This window comes from Strix uralensis, chromosome 26, assembly GCF_047716275.1.
Source record: "Strix uralensis isolate ZFMK-TIS-50842 chromosome 26, bStrUra1, whole genome shotgun sequence".
In the NCBI taxonomy this organism is placed as follows: domain Eukaryota; kingdom Metazoa; phylum Chordata; class Aves; order Strigiformes; family Strigidae; genus Strix; species Strix uralensis.
Genome location: NC_133997.1, coordinates 486538 through 503496, shown reverse-complemented (window position 1 = coordinate 503496; position 16959 = coordinate 486538). Strand labels below are relative to the sequence as shown.

At 60.3% G+C, this 16959-nt stretch overlaps 1 protein-coding gene across 2 annotated transcripts in view; it reads left to right on the top strand.

The window, feature by feature from the left end:
• Window positions 1–15867, top strand: part of ZBTB16 (zinc finger and BTB domain containing 16) — a 60338-nt gene extending 44471 nt beyond the window's left edge. For both annotated transcript variants that reach the window (XM_074894941.1, XM_074894942.1), the window contains exons 5-7: window positions 9526–9696; window positions 12579–12746; window positions 12958–15867. In XM_074894941.1, coding sequence (XP_074751042.1) covers window positions 9526–9696; window positions 12579–12746; window positions 12958–13187 — 569 coding nt within the window. In that variant the 3' untranslated portion in view covers window positions 13188–15867. The remainder of the gene's footprint in view (window positions 1–9525; window positions 9697–12578; window positions 12747–12957) is intronic.
• The last annotated feature ends 1092 nt before the right edge of the window (window positions 15868–16959 follow it).

The window sequence follows — 16959 nt, the reverse complement described above, 5'->3', positions numbered from 1 at the left end:
AGTGCAGTATCTCAGCATTTTTTTTCCCCTTTCCTCCCTTGAAAGCTTAAACATCCATTGTTGCCCCCGGAGCACGGGGGGACAGGGCAGCCCTCCTCCGCTCACATTCGAGATGCTTGTCAGAGCCCCCGTAGGGGGGGTACAATCGCGGCTAGAACCCGTGAAGGCTTCAAAAATCAAGTGAACCCCCCCAAAAAAGCCAAGTTTTCTGTAGATGGGGCTGGTTTCTGCCTGGGTTGTGCACACCGGCCTTGGCGCCGGCCCCGCAGCCGCCTGCGATGGCTTGGAGGGCGCTTGGCCACCGCTCCGGAGCACAAAGAGACGCCTCTCGTCCCCCTCGGCTCCTCGTTTGGCTCTGGAGCAGGGAAGGCGAGGCACTGCTGGCGCTCGGGCGAGCTGGAGGATGCTTGGCACTGCTGCGCCAGGGCTTTATAAAATAGGGATGAAACGCAGGCGAGGAGGCGGCCGGGGTCTCCTGGTCCAGCGGAGGAATGCCGAGAGGGGCCTCCCGTCAGGAGCCGGTGTCCGTTTACAGTGCATCTCTCATAAACCCGGCGGCGGGGGCGAGGGCAGGGGGACCGGCCCTCCTGGTATGTGATTGATTATCTGGTATTTATGCCATTGAGGACTTTTCAGCGGCTCGGGGTCAGGGGGTCATCTCATGTGTCTTGCTGCAAATCCGCTTCCTTTTGTACAGTGCGGGCTGGGTGAGCAGACACACAAAAACAGCTTTTTCTTTTCCTTGGGAAAAGGGGAGGGGGGCGGGCTGGTGTCAATGAATTTTTTTTTTCAGCCTTTCCTGAATAGTGTCCTTTTTAATTCCAAAGAACTTTTAATTAAAAGTAGCAGGAAAGTTCATCTCGACAAGGTTTAACTTACCTTAGTAGTTACTTTTGTCCCCCGGGATTCGCGTCTCCCCGCTTTACAAAAAAAACCCACAAGAAACGGGGGAGAGGCTGCTTTCGGTACCGTTTCACGGCTCCCTGGATTTACCGAGGGGCCTTTTCATCTTTTCTCTCTTTTTTTTAATGATGGGGGTGCAGGAATAATCAGCGGGCGCTGCGAATCCCGGCTTTGTGCCTTGCGGCAGCCGGTCACTCCGCAAAAAGCGTGGTTGCACCGGCTGGGCCGCGGCGCGGGGCTCCCGGCATCTGTGCGGGGCCAGGGGATGCCGGGGCGGCACCACCCTGCCCGGAGAGATCCACGCGCGGAGCGGGTGGGCGCTGGGCGGGCGCTGCTCTGTGCTGCGCAGGACGATGGCAGCGCTGGCGATGGCCGCGGTGGTGGTGGTCTCCCATGGGGTGGGATGCCGCAGCCCTGCAGGCGAGCGCAGGGGCACCGCGGAGGGCAGGATGTGATGCTGCGGACCGGGGACATCTCTGCTGTCCCCTGAAAGCCTCCTGGCAGGGAAAAGCGCGCTGCCACTGTGATGTGCTGGCTGGCAAACGCTCGTGGTGGGGAATCTTTGGCCAAAAAGACCTCGGGGGGTGGCTCTCGGTGGGCCAGAAACGCTGGTGAGGGCTTTGTCTCCTCACTCAAGCTCTTTGTTTAACGATGGAGCAGTTTCTAACACGTTCGTTTAACCATCACTGGGAAAACAGTGAAGAAAACCATGCTAGGTTTTAGACATAAAGTCAAATTATTTTTTCAGCTGGTTTCATTCCAAATTCCGATTGGGAAGAGGAAATCTGGGAAGCTGTTGTGGTGACGACGAGTAAGCGAGTAGCTGACAGCTTCCCTTCTGATGTGGTGGCCAGAAACGCCGCCACAATTTGCCTCTGGTTGCCCCGGGGGAAACGCTCGTCCTTGGGAAGGGCAGGGATGGACCCGCAACGTGCGGCTGCCGTGGGAATGGCGGGGATGGATCCCGCGTTCTCCAGCATGGGGGGTGCTGGGACAGGCTTGGGGGAAGCAGCGCCGAGGGGAGATGCTGCGCGGGGATCCCCGGATACCGAGCGGGTTAATGCACTGGACAAGCGGCGTTTGTTTGGCTGGGAGAGAGGGGGCAGCTCTTCCACCTGCGCCTTTAGGGGTTGAAGGAGCCAGACGCCTTCTCATGCCCCGGCTGTTCGGGATCGGGGGGGTTTGGGTGCACGAGGCGCATGCACATGCCCCTGGTCTGGCAGCACCGGCCTCCCCCAGCGTCGTCCCCTCCCGCCAGCACCAAGCCGGCTCTGGGCCACGCTCGGTCGCTGCAGAGGAGAACCGCATCCCCCCACTCCTACGTACTTTTTCCCTTCCCAGGAAGTTTCCTCCGGTGCCGAGCTTGCCGTTTCTCACACCACTGTTAAGGCTGAATTAGTGTTGCCGGCTCCTTTGGGGATCAAAACGTAGACACGTTTGCTGGCTTTGGCCAGTGGCGGCGGGACACGACCGCTGCCGGGCTGCACCCTCCCGGCCCGGCTCCCCGGAGCAGGTTACCCTAATCCTGGTATTACCGGGCTCGCCCTGACCGTGGGCTCGTGGGTGCCAAAACGCCTAATAGGTGCCGCAAAGGGACGCGCTACGTTTTCGGCCCCCTGAACATTTGTGATATATTGATACCTTTTGATAGATAGCGCCATGAAAAGGCTTTGGGGATTCAGCTCTGCAAGGGGGGAACGCCTCCAGCTTTGGCCAAAGGCTTTAGGCTTTGCAAACATCTTCAAACCACTGATTGGCCTAAAATAGTAGAAATTAGGCTCAAAAGCGCAGCGTGCCGCAGGTGCGAAGCCTCCGCAGCGCCTTCCCAGGCTGACAGGCGTTAGGAGCTTGGGAAAGGCTCGCCTCCCCCAGCTGGGAGGTGGAAATGCACCAGAACGGGATTTTAGCCCCTAAAAGCTTCATCTGATTTTGGTTTCCCAACGCTCGGTTTCTTCTGTCCCCCCGGTCGCGTCCCTCGCAGGCAGGAGCTGCCCACACCCCTCGCTGTGCCGGCAGGTCTCCGCACACGGGCTCGGCGTCCTACCCTGGAGAGGGGGGGTGTGCCGCGGGCCTCCTCGGCAGCCGATCCCCCCCGCAAACTGCAGTCCTCGATTGACGCCCCGTTTGGACCCGCGGGCTGCCTGGCAGCGCCTCGCCCAGCGCGGGCCCAGCTGCTGCCGTGATTGACGCAAAGCCAGTCTATAAATAAAGTCTTTCTCTCCTCTCATAAAGACTTTGCGGTTTAGTTTGCTTTCAAGGTCAAGATCAGACCTTTCTAAATAAACACATATCAAAGGATCATTAGCGGAGCAGCACTGTTAAATTGAGATATTAACTTCTGTCAGCCGCGCGTTTCCTTTTTGTTCTGTAACTCACGACTGCGGCGGGTTTTTATTATTTTGGCCCTAGGCGGTAGCATCTGGCTTCTGTAGAGACTGTAAAAATTAAAAAGCAACACAAATCATTGCGAGAGAAAAGCAGTAAATTCAATGATAAGAATTTAAAATTAAAATGTTTCAGCGCTTTTATATTCCGCGAAACATGAAACGAATGAGTTGTGTGCCTGTTGCCATAAAGCCGCCGCCGCTAATAGTCGCTGGGCTCTTTCCCTCCCCGCTCGCTCTCCCTCATAATCGTTCTTGCCTGAGCAATCGCAGAAAAGTGGAGTGAGGGGAGGTGATGATGATGATGGTGACGGTGATGGAGATGCCGGGCGGCTGCCAGAGGGGCGAGGTGCCGCCGGTGGGACCGGGGGGAGCAGGGGCCCCCCGAAAGGGCGGCGAGAAGGGGACGCTCTCGTCCCGCCGCGCTCAAAGGGAGACGGAGAGGTCGAGCAGGGGGGGTGTGACTAATGCGCCGGGTCACCGGGATGCGGGACCGCATTGTCCCCCGGTTCCAGATGGCCCCTGGAATAAATCACCCGCGGCGGGCGCAAGCTGCCTGTGCCAGATCCATGGCTCGGGGCCTGCCGCCCACTGCCCCGCCTCGCTGCAAGCATCCTCCCCGTGCGTCCTGCCCTGGGCTGCAGGGGCAAAAAATGAAGCGTTTTGGCTTGGGGGGGGTTAATCCCCTGTGCTTGCAAGGTCAACATCGTACATCTGCTCTGAAACGCCGGAGTCTCTCCGGATGTTGGTAAAAAGGGGAGCGGGTGCCGCGGCAGCGGGCAGTCCGGGGAAGGGGCAGGCCCTGCCCTCCTGTTGCAGCCGGAGCGGCCGCATCCAGCCCTGGAGGAAAACCAGCAGCAGAAGATCGGGCGGTGCCGGCTGCTTTTTAAGAATTAATTTCCCGTAGTTGGTTAAAGTTGGGAAGAAAGCTGTGCTATCTCGGAGTAAATAATAATAATCAAACAAATGCCCCCTTGGGAGAAGTTGCCTTCCATAAAGATGTTAATTAGCGCAGAAGCCGAGCTGAGGAGTCCGGAGACAGCCTTTGAAACCGGGATGATTTGGTGACTCTGGCACAAAACGCGCGCGTCTCGTGTGTTTATCATCCGGGGTTTGTTTCTCCCCTGTCTCTGCTGCACTGAGAAGGTTGTAGGGGCTGTTGGGCTCCAGCCAAGCAGCCGGCGTGGTGATGGGTGTCACCGTCACCCCTCCGTAGCACCTTTGCTCCGGTGCCACACCAGAGTGGCCAGGGCATCTAAAGGGCTGGCTCTGCCCTCCTGGCATGACACGCGTGTGTCCATGTGTGCGGGTGTCGTGTGTCCCGAGAGCAGCGTTTGGGGCGGGATGGGGAGCCCCACGGCTTTGCTTCGGTGCTGCCACCAAAAGCACTGCTTTTGGTTTTGTAACAATCCCGAAAACAGGCACCGACACTGGGTTAATCTTCTTACCCACACGTTTTGCCGGGGCACAACGCAACCTCGGTGCCGGACCGTGGCAGCGCCCGCTGCTTCTGCCTGTCTTTCATCACCCATCCTCCCCCTCCTCAGCTTGGTGCCAGCAGGACGGGCACAGCGGCTGCCCTGGGGAACCCTCAGCGCTGGGCTGAGCCCGGCACCTTAAGAAGGTGCTTGAGTCCCACCGGCTCTGACGGTTCTCGGTCCTTCCACGCATTGTGCAGGCAGGGCAGCTGTCACCTGCCTGGCTGGGGCACCTGCCAGTGGGCAGCACAGGGACCAGCCCGCGCCACTGCCGGCAGCGTAACGGCAGCGACGGGGCGGGCGCTGCCTCCTGGGCGACGGCGTTGTGCAGGGAATGCTCGGGATGGTGGCAGTGCTTTCTGCAGGCGGGGCTGGGAAGGATGGCTGCCTGCAGCTCTGGGGCCGCAGCGGCCAATGGTTTCATCCTCTCGCCTCTGCGGCCCCGAGGATGCTCGAAACGCCACCCTCCCCTCACGCTGCTTTTCACGCGCGCCAGCAGCCTGCAGCCTCCCCTGCAGCTGCAGCCAGCAGCATTGTCCAGGAGGTGGAGGCTGGTAGGGAGCCCTTGACACGCTGACAAAAAACCATCAAACGTCCCTGAAATCTCATCTCAGGAGAGCCAACAGCCCTTGGGCTTCTGCTTTGCGTGGCCAGAATGTTTTGGAGCTCTCCGCCGCAGCCCTAACGACAGCGGCAGTTTTAGTGCACCTCTTTGGCACATGCATCGCGTGGGAGATTACGTTAAACATGAAGAGCGGAGGAGGAGCGAGTCTTGTCGAAGACCCCGAATTTGCAGCTCTCGGGTCGAGGGTTTGGGGGTTTTAGGGTGGGCATGCGAGGCAGGAGCAGGCTCCGTTGGCGTCCTTTGGTGCGTGCGCCTCGTGCCTGCTGTGACGCCAGAGCCCTCCCGGCGTGCACCTCCGCAGCCTTTGCTTACGGGTTTCTGACGCTGTCGATTATTGCTGCAACGGGTGGACAGATCTGCCTCGTTTTTCGAGTCTCGTAACAGCGCTCCAAGGAGAGACAGGGAAAAGATGGCAGCGCCACGAGGAGGGGTCGGTCCGCGCATCCCGACGTCGGCCCCGTGTGCCTGGGGAGCGCTGCAGCCATGCTGCCGCAGCCAGGGCTCGGCAGAGGATGCTCCACTGGCACGGGGGCACTGGGCCCCTTCGATCCCCCCTCCCCTGCTGCTGGAGCATCCCTGGGCCGCCCTGCACCCGTCTGCGTCAGGGCTCTGGGCTCAGTGGCGCTGCCGGGGGGCCGGCGGGGAGCCGGCACGATGGCGCACGCGCACGGGGGGGAAAAACTTGAAGTCAAATGTCTGAAAGTCAGATCCCTTTTTAGTATGAATTTGCTGTATCTCATTCTGAGCACTAATTCCAATTTAATTGCAAGTGGCCTGAAGCCTCTTCAATAGGAGTAACAAATGGTTTGATTTTGTAAACTTCATCAGACTGCATTTTAAATGCGACACACTAGCCCGGCTCGAATGCCAATGAAGCACTGAAGTAGCTCTCTGTTTACTAATTATCCGTTTTTACTTCAAGCCACGCTGGCTGGCTTGTCTGATTAAATCGGATTTGTGGGATAGAGAACAGCTAGCAGAGTTTTCTCTATAGTAAACGAGATTGAAACTATGGGCCGCCTGGCTGCACACTGTAAATTATATTTCCTTTTAAAGGGGACGTGTCGCCTTTCTCCCGCCGGCGCACCTCCCGCATCCTAAACTTCGCTGGAACCGCCCGGCTCCTTCCCGGCGCCGAGGGGAGACCCACCCTGCCTCCCTCGCCCAATGCCACGCGGGTTTTTATTCTAGTTCCTCCTCTCGTGGAGGTGGCGGGCGGGAGACGGGGCCGTGCTCGACGCCGGGATGCCCACAGCATCCCTCGCCGCGGCTTGGGCAGGGGCGGAAAAGCCCCCGACGACCGCGCGTTGCGTCTTGCTCATCTCTGCGACGGCGCTTAGTCGGGATCGAGCCGCCGCAGACCCGGGACGTGCGTCTCCAGGCTGGTGGCTGTCAGGTTTTTCTTCCCTCCAGCAAGCGTCCATCCCCTAAAAACCAGATTTGAGACCACCCGCTATTTAAAATAGCCCCAACAGCATCCGAAACCCAACCTGCTGTGGCTTCAGCCCCCGCGGCAGCACCGACAGCCGCCCCATTAATGGTTTGCGGCTGCCGGCGAACAGCGCCGGGGCTGGCAGAGAGGCGTAAAACCAGGAAAGTGGGTGAAGGTGGCCGCCGGCCGTGGCGTAACGGGGCTGTGCTGCAGCCTCCCCGGTTGCTAAGACTTTAATTCCGCGAGCTTGACCTGCGCCACCCCCTCCCTCGGTATCTATCTTTGTGCCCGGGGGCTTTTTATATTTTAATTTGCTTTTGAACATCCTGCAAAATTAATGGCGCGCTCGGGGCCATTGTGCGGTGTACAGTAGAGGGAAGGGCCAGCGGCGCCCGCCGAGAGCTGCCGCGTTTCCCGGGGAATGAATTGCTCGCCCGCCTTCGCCCCTTTTAATTGTTGACAGTAAAAAGCGTTTAAATGCCGCTTAATTTGTAATCATCTTCCCGCAAAAAGGGGAGAAACCATTAAAACGTCAGGGAAATGAATAAATCCGTCTCTCACTGGTTTGGGGCGGCGGCGTTTCTCTATCAGGGGTGATTTTTCTTCTGATGGCTGAGGGCTGGCTCAGGGCTGCTCCGGCTGGGAGCCCAGGGACGCGCTCGGGTGGGAGAGGAGAGGAGAGACACGCTCAGGGTGGGAGCCCCGGGCCAGGTCCCCGCATTGCCCCATGAGGCTCTTTGCAGCGAGCCTGGTGCTGCGGATGGCGGTGACCCCAGGCACCCACTCATGAGCTTTCCCGTGTCCTCCCACCTCCCGTCTTCTCTCTAAAGGTGGGACATCGCTGCATGTGCAGCTTAAAAAAAAAAAAAAATTAGCTGAATTGAGCGCCCACAGTGGGACAGTGCCCACAGAGCCCCTGCTTGGTGCCGTGGGCCTCGCCTGCTGGAGAGCCCACTGGCGGAGCCCCCAAACCAGCGGAAAACCCCCAAACCTCCGTGTCCCGCTGCTGGGCTCGATGGGGGGCTGCGGGGCCACCTCCTGCGTCCTCGTGCCGGGCTGGCATCGGCCGTCGCACCCCACGGGCGCTCGGAGGGCGGCCAGTGCACGTTCACCTCCCCGTTTGGGGCGTTTAGTTATTTACTGACGAGTTACCTAAAAAAAAATTTTGAAAAATTAAAAAAATGCCTTTTGTGGGTGCTGGCAAGCAGCGCTCCTGGGGGATGCCCTGCTCCGGGGGGACCAGCACCGTCCCCGTGGGCTGGCGGGTGCGTCCCCCCACGCGTGTGCAAGGCAGCTCGTCCCATCGCTGCGGCTGCCGGAGTCGGCCCGTTTTGTGGTTTTTTTTCAAGCGGGGGCCAATTAGTTTCACAAATGAGGGCCCTACGGTGCCAGGGAGGATTTGTTACGGCCCCGCGCGCCGGCCCGGCGGCATTGTCCTGCCCTCCGCCCCCACGGGAGCCCATTGTCCCCGGCCCCAGCGGGGGCTGCTGGCGGCAGATTTATCGGGGCCGGCGTCCCGCGGGCCGGGGGCTCCGCTCCGCAGCTGGCCGCGGCGCTGGGGCTCAGCCCCGGGGACCTTTGACCCGTCCTGCTGTCACCGCCGGGGCCGCCGAGGGCCGCGGGGCCGCATACCTCTCGGGATTTGCTTCGCACGGCCCGTTTGGGGTTGGCTGCTTTTTTTTTTTTTTTTTTGTCTTGGGAGCGTTTTGTCCGCAGCTGCGTGGGGGGGCGCGGGCGCGCGTTCCCCCCCCCCCCCCCCCGCGGGATAAATCCCTGTGGAGGGAAAAAGGCAGCTCCCGTGCGGGGCCGCCTCTCTTGCTGCTTTTATTCCCGTTTCCCTGGGGGGGTTTTTGGCAGATTTCGGAGCGTTTCTGGGCAGCCCGCTGCATGCCTCGCCGAGGCTGGGACTGAGCATCTCCCGGCGGCTCCTGCATCCCCGGAGCCGGGGCGGGTGACAGCGCTGGGATGCTCCCCACGACTCCCATCGCCGGCCGGAGCGTGGGGCTGGCCGGGAGGACACTGCCGGCGTCGCGCTGGGGGGGCAGCCTTAGCCGGCACCTGCCCATGGCACCATGGTGCCGACACCGCCGCGGCTGCCGGCTGTTTCCCGGCCCCGCAGTCGCGGTGGGCTCCCCCCAGGGCCGGGTTTGGCCAGCAGCCCCCCTGCCCCTGCTGTTCCTACAGGCAGCGCAGATCCGTTGGTTACCTTGAACATCTTGCTGCTGCTAATGAATTGCTAATACAATTTTCTAGATAATTTTATTTCCATAGTCCTCACATTTTAATGTCTCCAAAAAGCTAGCATTTATTTGCTTAATCTCCCCGCGTAATACAATTTGCACTGACTCATAGGTTCTGAACAATCAGCTATGCATAAACGAAAACAAATTGTTTAATAACACAAAGGTCTGATATTTTTATGGGCGGTGTGTAAGTATCTGGGGTTGGGGTTTTTTCCTGCTTTCGCCGTTGTGTTGGTGCAGCAGTTTTCTACCTGCGGTTGGTGGGACGGAGCTTGGGTCGGTTTTGGGGCTCTCTGGCAGCGCGGGGGTGGGCGCGTCACCCTCCCGCATCCAACCCCCTGCTCCCCGGGGTGGCTTTGCGGGGTGTCTCTTGGGGTGGGAGCGGGGACCCCCCGAACGCCTGCTGGGGGTCCGGCGGGTGCCGGGCGGTGCCTGAGCGGGCTCTTTCCCTGTCCCGCAGGTACGGACATGGCAGTTTTCTGCCTGCTGTGCGGGAAGCGGTTCCAGACGCAGAGCGCCCTGCAGCAGCACATGGAGGTGCACGCGGGGGTGCGCAGCTACATCTGCAGCGAGTGCAACCGCACCTTCCCCAGCCACACCGCGCTCAAGAGGCACCTCCGCTCCCACACAGGTACGGTGCCGCCGCGGGCTGGCTCTTCCCCTCTGCCAAGAAAAAAACGGGAAAAGAAAGGTGAAATTGTCTTAAAATTGTCAAGTGGTCTCCACCAGGGCTCGGTTTTGGGGCCACTCCTGTTTAACATCTTTACTGATGATCTAGACGAGGGGATTGAGTGCACCCTCAGTAAATTTGCAGAGGACATCCAGTTGGGTGGGAGTGTTGATCTCTCAAGGGTGGGGAGGCTCTGCAGAGAGATCTGGACAGGCTGGAGCGATGGGCTGAGGCCAGCTGGGGGAGTTTCACTAAGGCCAAATGCCAGGTGCTGCACTTGGGCCACAACAACCCCCAGCAGGGCTACAGGCTTGGGGAGGAGTGGCTGGAGAGCTGCCAGTCAGAGAGGGACCTGGGTGGGGATTGATAATGAGCCAGCAGTGTGCCCAGGTGGCCAAGAAGGCCAATGGTATCCTGGCTTGTATCAGGACTGGCGTGGCCAGCAGGGACAGGGAAGGGATCTCACCTCTGGACTCGGCACTGGTGAGGCCGCACCTCGATGAGTGGGTTCAGTTTTGGGCCCCTCACCCCAAAAAGGCCATTGAATGACTCGAGCGTGTCCAGAGAAGGGCGATGGAGCTAGTGCAGGGTCTGGAGCACAGGTCTGATGGGGAGCGGCTGAGGGAACTGGGGGGGTTTAGTCTGGAGAAGAGGAGGCTGAGGGGAGACTTCATGGCCCTCTACAACTCCCTGAAAGGAGGGTGCAGAGAGGGGGGATGAGTCTCTTGAGCCAAGGAACCAGCGCCAGGCCAAGAGGGAATGGCCTCAAGCTGCGCCAGGGCAGGGTCAGACTGGCTCTTAGGAAGGATTTCTTTGCAGAAGGGGTTGTTGGGCGTTGGAATGGGCTGCCCAGGGCAGGGGGGGAGTCCCCATCCCTGGAGGGGTTGAAGAGTCGGGTTGACCCAGCGCTGAGGGATCTGGTGGAGTTGGGAATGGTCAGTGTGAGGTTCATGGTTGAGCTGGAGGAGCTTCAAGGGCTTTTTCAGCCTGGATGATTCTGGGATTCTGTGAAAGAGTCAAGGCGACCGCAGCTGAGGTTGCTTGGATTTAAAAAACCAAGTGGAAGGAAAAAAAAAGCCTCATGTAATAAGTTGATCCGGTATAAGGTGACCTGACCTCCTCAGGGATGTGCGCACACCCCCGCTGCGGCAGCTTACGGGTGGTAGATGCACATAATCAGCCGGTGCTCGGCCCTAACGGGATTAGGGCGACCTGAGCTATGTGGAGCCGGTGCTTTGGCAGCGCAGGGCCTGGCCCCGGGAGAGCTGGGTGGGAGTGTGGGGCTCCAACCACCCCACGCCCTGTCCTCGGTGTCCCTGGCAGGTCCCCAGGTGGGACTGGGGAAGCAGGGGGGGTCGTGGCCACACGGCGAGCACCGTCACGGTGCTCTGCAGCCGCGGGGGTGAAGCGTTGCTCGCCCACCCTTTGCCCAGACGAGTTGGCAGCTCGTGCACCCTCCTCGGCTGCGCTTTGGTGGCTGCAGGGAGGAGGGCGCATGCCGTGTCGGGGTGCCCCCGGTCGGGCAGCGCGGGCACACGGCCTCCAAGGGGACGCGTTGCTCTGTCCGGGCTGAGGCCGGCAGCTGCCAGACCCACACGTGTGCTCGGGGTCCCGGAGTGGGAACCGGGAACGGTGTGCTGGTGGTAAGCGTGTTAATGCCGAGCGCTGGAGCTATTTATAGCCGGTAATCCGGTGACCTGGGCTGCGGGTCGGGCCACGCAGGTCCCGCCCCAACCTCTGCCGCTTTGGCAGCTCCCGGCTGTGAGGAAACACCGGGGCCCTCGGAGCTTGAGGGGTCTTTAACTGAGCTGCGTGGGTCTGTCCTGCACGGGCGCGGGGTGCTCAGCCCCTCCTCAGGGGCCCCGGGCCCCGTTTCCGCAGCTTCTCCTAGAACCTGAGCACGTGGAAGCGCCCCGGGCGGCGGAATCGCTGTCTTCGACTGTAGGATCGAAAACCAGGGCGATAATTTGGGATTGGGCACAGGAAAGCGAAACGCCTGCTTGCCCTTGGAGGGGGGTGCAAGACGCACCCTGAGCGGCCCCCGCTGGTGCCCAGCCGGCGGGAGGGGGTGAAGGGCAGTGGGTCTCGGCTGCAGCACACGGGGAGCGAGTAAAATATCATTTTAAAGAGGAAGCGAAAGCGCAGGCATGTGAGTATATAACGAGAAGGACAATTTATGCCCAGGCACGAGTGCAGTTTGACACGGGGATAATGAAAAAACGTAGGTCATTGTGGATGACTTAAGCCTTCACAGCTGAAGAAAATGTATGAAATGCGGGGAACATTACACGCTTGGCAGCTCCGCACATCTGCAGCAGGACAAGTGAAATACAGTTCGCCATTCTTTACCATAAACTGTGCTTGTAGGATATGCGGCACAGAGAAATTGTAATTACAGTGACAAGACAAATCAGTAATATTTAAATATTCATGAACAAAGTCTCGGACGATCAATCTATCTTTATTGTCCTTGCCTTCGCGCCTGTAATAAATAAGTAGCTGGAGCCCTCACCTTTCCTTCAAATCATTCTGCCTTTGGTGCCAAACCGGAGTTCATTTATCAGCTGCCCAGCCTGGAGCGCGGGAGACGCCCGGGGCCGGGTCTGTGCCGGTGATGCCGGGTGAATCACCAGGGCATCGGTGGCGGGAGGGTCGCGGCGCCCACCGGCCTCCGCCCCGCCGCGGGCCCGAGCGTCCCCTCCACGCAGGGACACGGGGAGCGGCGTGCCGTGCCGGGGCTGCTCCGTGCCCCAGGGTGCGGCGGCGGGTGCCGGGGTCAATCCGGGCTGGGGAGCTGGGCGGGGTGTGGCGGCAGCGGCTCTGACACACGCGTGTGCTTGCAGGCGACCACCCCTACGAGTGCGAGTTCTGCGGCAGCTGCTTCCGGGACGAGAGCACGCTGAAGGGCCACAAGCGCATCCACACCGGCGAGAAGCCCTATGAGTGCAACGGCTGCGGCAAGAAGTTCAGCCTCAAGCACCAGCTGGAGACCCACTACCGGGTCCACACAGGTACGAGCAGCGGGGGCGGCGCCGGCAGCAGGGGCCAGGGATAACGGATCGTCAGATGCGCCGGCACGTAACTGCTGTGAATAGGGGATCAATAGCCGGGTCGGTTTTTCTGTTCATTACTCGGCCATCGGCTGTGCGTCGATGCCGGGCAGTTAACGAGCGCCCGGAGGCCCCACGCCCCCTGACCCCCCCGTTTTCCCGTCTCCCGCAGGCGAGAAGCCCTTCGAGTGCAAGCTGTGCCACCAGCGCTCCCGGGACTACTCGGCCATGATCAAACACCTTCGGACCCACAACGGCGCTTCCCCCTACCAGTGCACCATCTGCCTGGAGTACTGCCCCAGCCTCTCCGCCATGCAGAAGCACATGAAGGGCCACAAGCCGGAGGAGATCCCCACCGACTGGCGGATAGAGAAGACCTACCTCTACCTCTGCTACGTCTGAGGGAGGAGGCGCAGGGGCGGCGGGGCGGAGTGGCGGAGGACTGGGCAAAAAAACAAACCACCAAACCCGCAGCGTTCACGGCCTTGTTTGTTTTCGGTTCTCGTTCGTTGCTTCTCGCCGGAAGGATCCTGCGACTCGCGCCGGGGCGGGGGGATGCACCGGCCCCTTCCCCAGCCCCGCCCACGCCCCTGCTGCCCCCGGCGCTGCGGGGCAGCTTTCACCCCTGGCAGCCCCCGGGGAGTTCGCTCCACCCCGACCCTCCATCACCGCAGGTGCTGCCGGGAAGACCGCGGAGGGACGACGCGCTTCCCCGAAAGCGCGCGTGCAGCCGGGGCCTCGGGAAGGCTTTCACCTCCGGCGTCCTCCGTGCAGACCCCACTGCGGACGCCCTGAGCTCGCGCGTGGGGCTCAGGCCCCATTTCGGGAGGGCTCCCGCGCTGCGGCGTCGTGGTGGGAGAGCACCGGCGGCTGGTGAGAGCATCCCGGGGGGGGTTCCGGCCGGAGGAGGGTGTTTGGGGCAGGGCACGGGGTGTGAGCAGGGTGCCCTGCGGTGTGCCTGGGCCCCGAGTGGCACGAGGGTGCCCGGCGGCTGCTGCCCTCCCCCAACCAAAGACCTCTCTATGCATTTCCCCTCCCTTCCCCGCCCTCCCGGGGGGCGAGAGCAAAGCCACCCCGGGGAGATGCGGTCGGTTTGGTGACGGGTGGTCGATGCCGGTGCCGGTGTGGGTGCTGCCGGCGCACGGCATCACTCCGAATGGGGGAATCCTCTTTTTTCTGCTAATTCGGGGTGCCTGGAAGGTGCCGAGTGTGGTTTTTTGCCCAGCCCTCAGCTGCAGGAGCCCGCGAGCGAGGGGTGCCCAGTGGCAGGCGGCTTCGCTCGCCGCTTTTTTTGCTTTTTGTTCGGTTTTTCTGAACTTTCTTTTGGAATATTTCCGCATTTAGCACATTTTACTTGAAATTACCTCGTTTTTTTGTGACCTCATGAGCTTTTATTGATTTGGGGGGACGGGGGGCGGCGTGGCCGGGAAGGCACGAGCCACGTGGCGGCGGAGGGGCAGCGTGGCGGCAGCGTCCCCGCCGGCCTCCCGTTGTGCATTATCCTTACCAAAACTGGTATTTTTTGCCCGGCCCCGCGGGGCTGGGGGTGTCGGTTCTGAAGCTACCTCTTGTGTTCGTTTTTGTTGTGTTTCTCCTTTGCGGTTGCAGAAGCGGGCTCTGCGGTTTCCATCCCACACGGCGCTTGCAGCCGCGGCTCTTTTTTTTTTTGTCATTTTGCTGCGTTCGGGTGAAAAGGGGGGAAAAAGAGTTGGGGGGAGTGGGACAGTGCCTGGCTGCGGTTCGGAGGGGTGCCCGTGGCCCCTCTGGGTTTGGGGCACCCATCCCGGCAGAGCCCGTCCCGCCTCTCCCGGTGCCGAGCAGGGATGCGGCTGCGGGAGCAGCGTCCGCCCTCGTGCCCCGATCCGGCTTTGCACGCGCGTGTGCCTCCGCGTGCGGGACCGTCGCTGCTCCGCGCGGGGTGGACGCCGCTGTTGTACAATCCGGGATGTGACTGTGGAGAACGGCTTGTTTAATTGTTGTGCCTAAGAAAAAAAAAAAAAAGGAAAAAAAAAAAGATTATATAAGAAAAACCCCAAGTTCTTTCACACGGAAAGTTGCTGCAATTTCTGGCGCGCACGCGCGGTAGCTGCCTGCAGCGCACGGCGCTGCCGGCCACGGGTGCCGCGGTGCCGCGGAGCGCGCGGCCGAGCTCATGTGGCTTTTTTTGCTTTAACCTCCCCTCCTGTCCCGCCGTCCCCCTCCCTCCCTCCCTCCCTTCGTGCCGCAGCCTCGCAGCCGCGACGGCGTTGGGGTCAGCGTCGGAGCGATGCCGCGGCGCTCCGGGCACACGGCCCCGCCGCCCCCCATATATATATAAGTATATATATGTGTATGATAGCAGTGAGGACCAAGCGCCCCGCAGGGCCCCGCGGCCCCGGGCTCCCTCCCCCCTGGCTTGTCGTCGGTGTCGTGAGCGCCCGCCTGCCCGTCCCCTCGCTCTGTGTTGCCGCTCGTGGTTCGGGTCCGTCGCTGTCCTCGTTCCGTCTACCTCAGCACCTCTCTGAGCCCGGGCGCAGAAGGTGCCCAACTTCCCCTTTGGTTTTCTCAGAGTATCTATCGGCTCCTATTTTTTGTACGACTTTCCCCCTCTCCCCTCGCCGTTCGCTCCCTTGCGGTTCTGCTTGCGAGTCCTCTCTGTCCTCTAGCCACAGATGCCGTTAGCTAAAAGTTTCCTGAAAAATAAAGAAAAACTAAAAAAAAAAAAAAAAAAAACCAGTTGTGGTGTCTCCTAGTTGCAGCTCTCTGCATCTGCCTTCGTCCTGTGTAGATTCAGATGCATTTCTTTGTAAGACTTCAGTGTTTCTGACAGAGGAAAAAAAAAAAAGACAAAAAAAAGAAGAAGAAGAAGAATATACTGCTGCAGGTTTTTTTCTCTCCATGTGTCACTAAGTGAAGTTCGTGCCTTCTATAGCAAAGAGAATATTTTTTACATCCTACTAACGGTAGATTTTTTTGTAGTGAACATTTTTTGTATTTTTATTTATAAGTCTCATAAGGAAAATAGCAATGTTCAGTTGTATACCTTGAATCTGCAGTTAGAAAACAAAAAAACAACCAATAAAGTTAATTCCGTTGTCTCGGCCTGCCGTCTCCTGTTCCTGTGCCCGTGCCTGCTGGGAGGAGGAGGAGGAGGAAGGATGCATCCCACTGGTGCAGGGGGACCCACAGCGGTGAGTTTGGGGGTGCCTGCCCGGCTCCCCGGGGCGTGTCACCCCATCCCTAAGCCCACCCGGACGGGTGGGAGGTGCCCCCAGTGTGCTGACATCCTGGCGGACGGGGAGCGAACCCGCGTCCCTCGTCCCGGGACGCGCTGCCTGCGCCGCTGCCTGCGCCGCTGCCTGCCTGCCCACGCGGCTCACCAGGGAGCGGAGCAAGTTTGCCTCAATGAAAGTGAACTCGTTCATTTAAACCTGCCTGCAGAGTCGGCTGGCCCCCTGCCGCGTTAATTATCCTGTAGTTCTCGACTGATTGCTGTACACTAAGCTTAAGCCCTCCTTTATTTATTTACTGACTACATTAACAGCAGCGCCTGCGCTCCTTTTGTGCTGCCGCAAACTGTACGGCGGGGCCCGGCGGGTGCTGCCGGCATCGCCCGGCCGTGCCCGCGCCCATGGGTGCTGCCCGCGCCCCGCCTGGGCATCACGGTGCCGCTCGACGTTAACGACGGCGCGGTCAGAGCCACCGGGTGCGAAGCTCCTCTTGGTTTTTCTCCAGGGATGGACGACGCCTGCCAGGCCGCCCCACGTGCCGGTGTCGGGGCGGGGCTCGTCCCGTGCCCCCGCGGTGGGTTTGGGGGTGCAAGCTCGCCCCGCAGTCCTGCGGGAGGCCCGGCCTGCCCGAGCTCCCCCGCGCCGCTGTTCTTTGGGCAAGCGGGGGAGGCCTTGGCCCGGTTCGGGCAGACAGAGGTGGTCCTGCCACAAGCAACCTGCCGGCGGCAGCGTCCCCAGGCGAAGGGGGACGAAGCCCCTCCCGGGCGTGTGGCCGGTACAAAGGGTTGTTATAATAACGGGGAAATTGTCGTAGGACCGGGCCTTTGTCTGCACGCTCGCGCAGCAGCTGGGAGCGATTATGCTGCAACAATGTTCTGTTCCATCAACATTATGTCCTCATTAAACCTTTATTAGGAGATTAGATTCAGATTTATTGATTTTTTTTTTTTTTTTTAAAGAGGAAA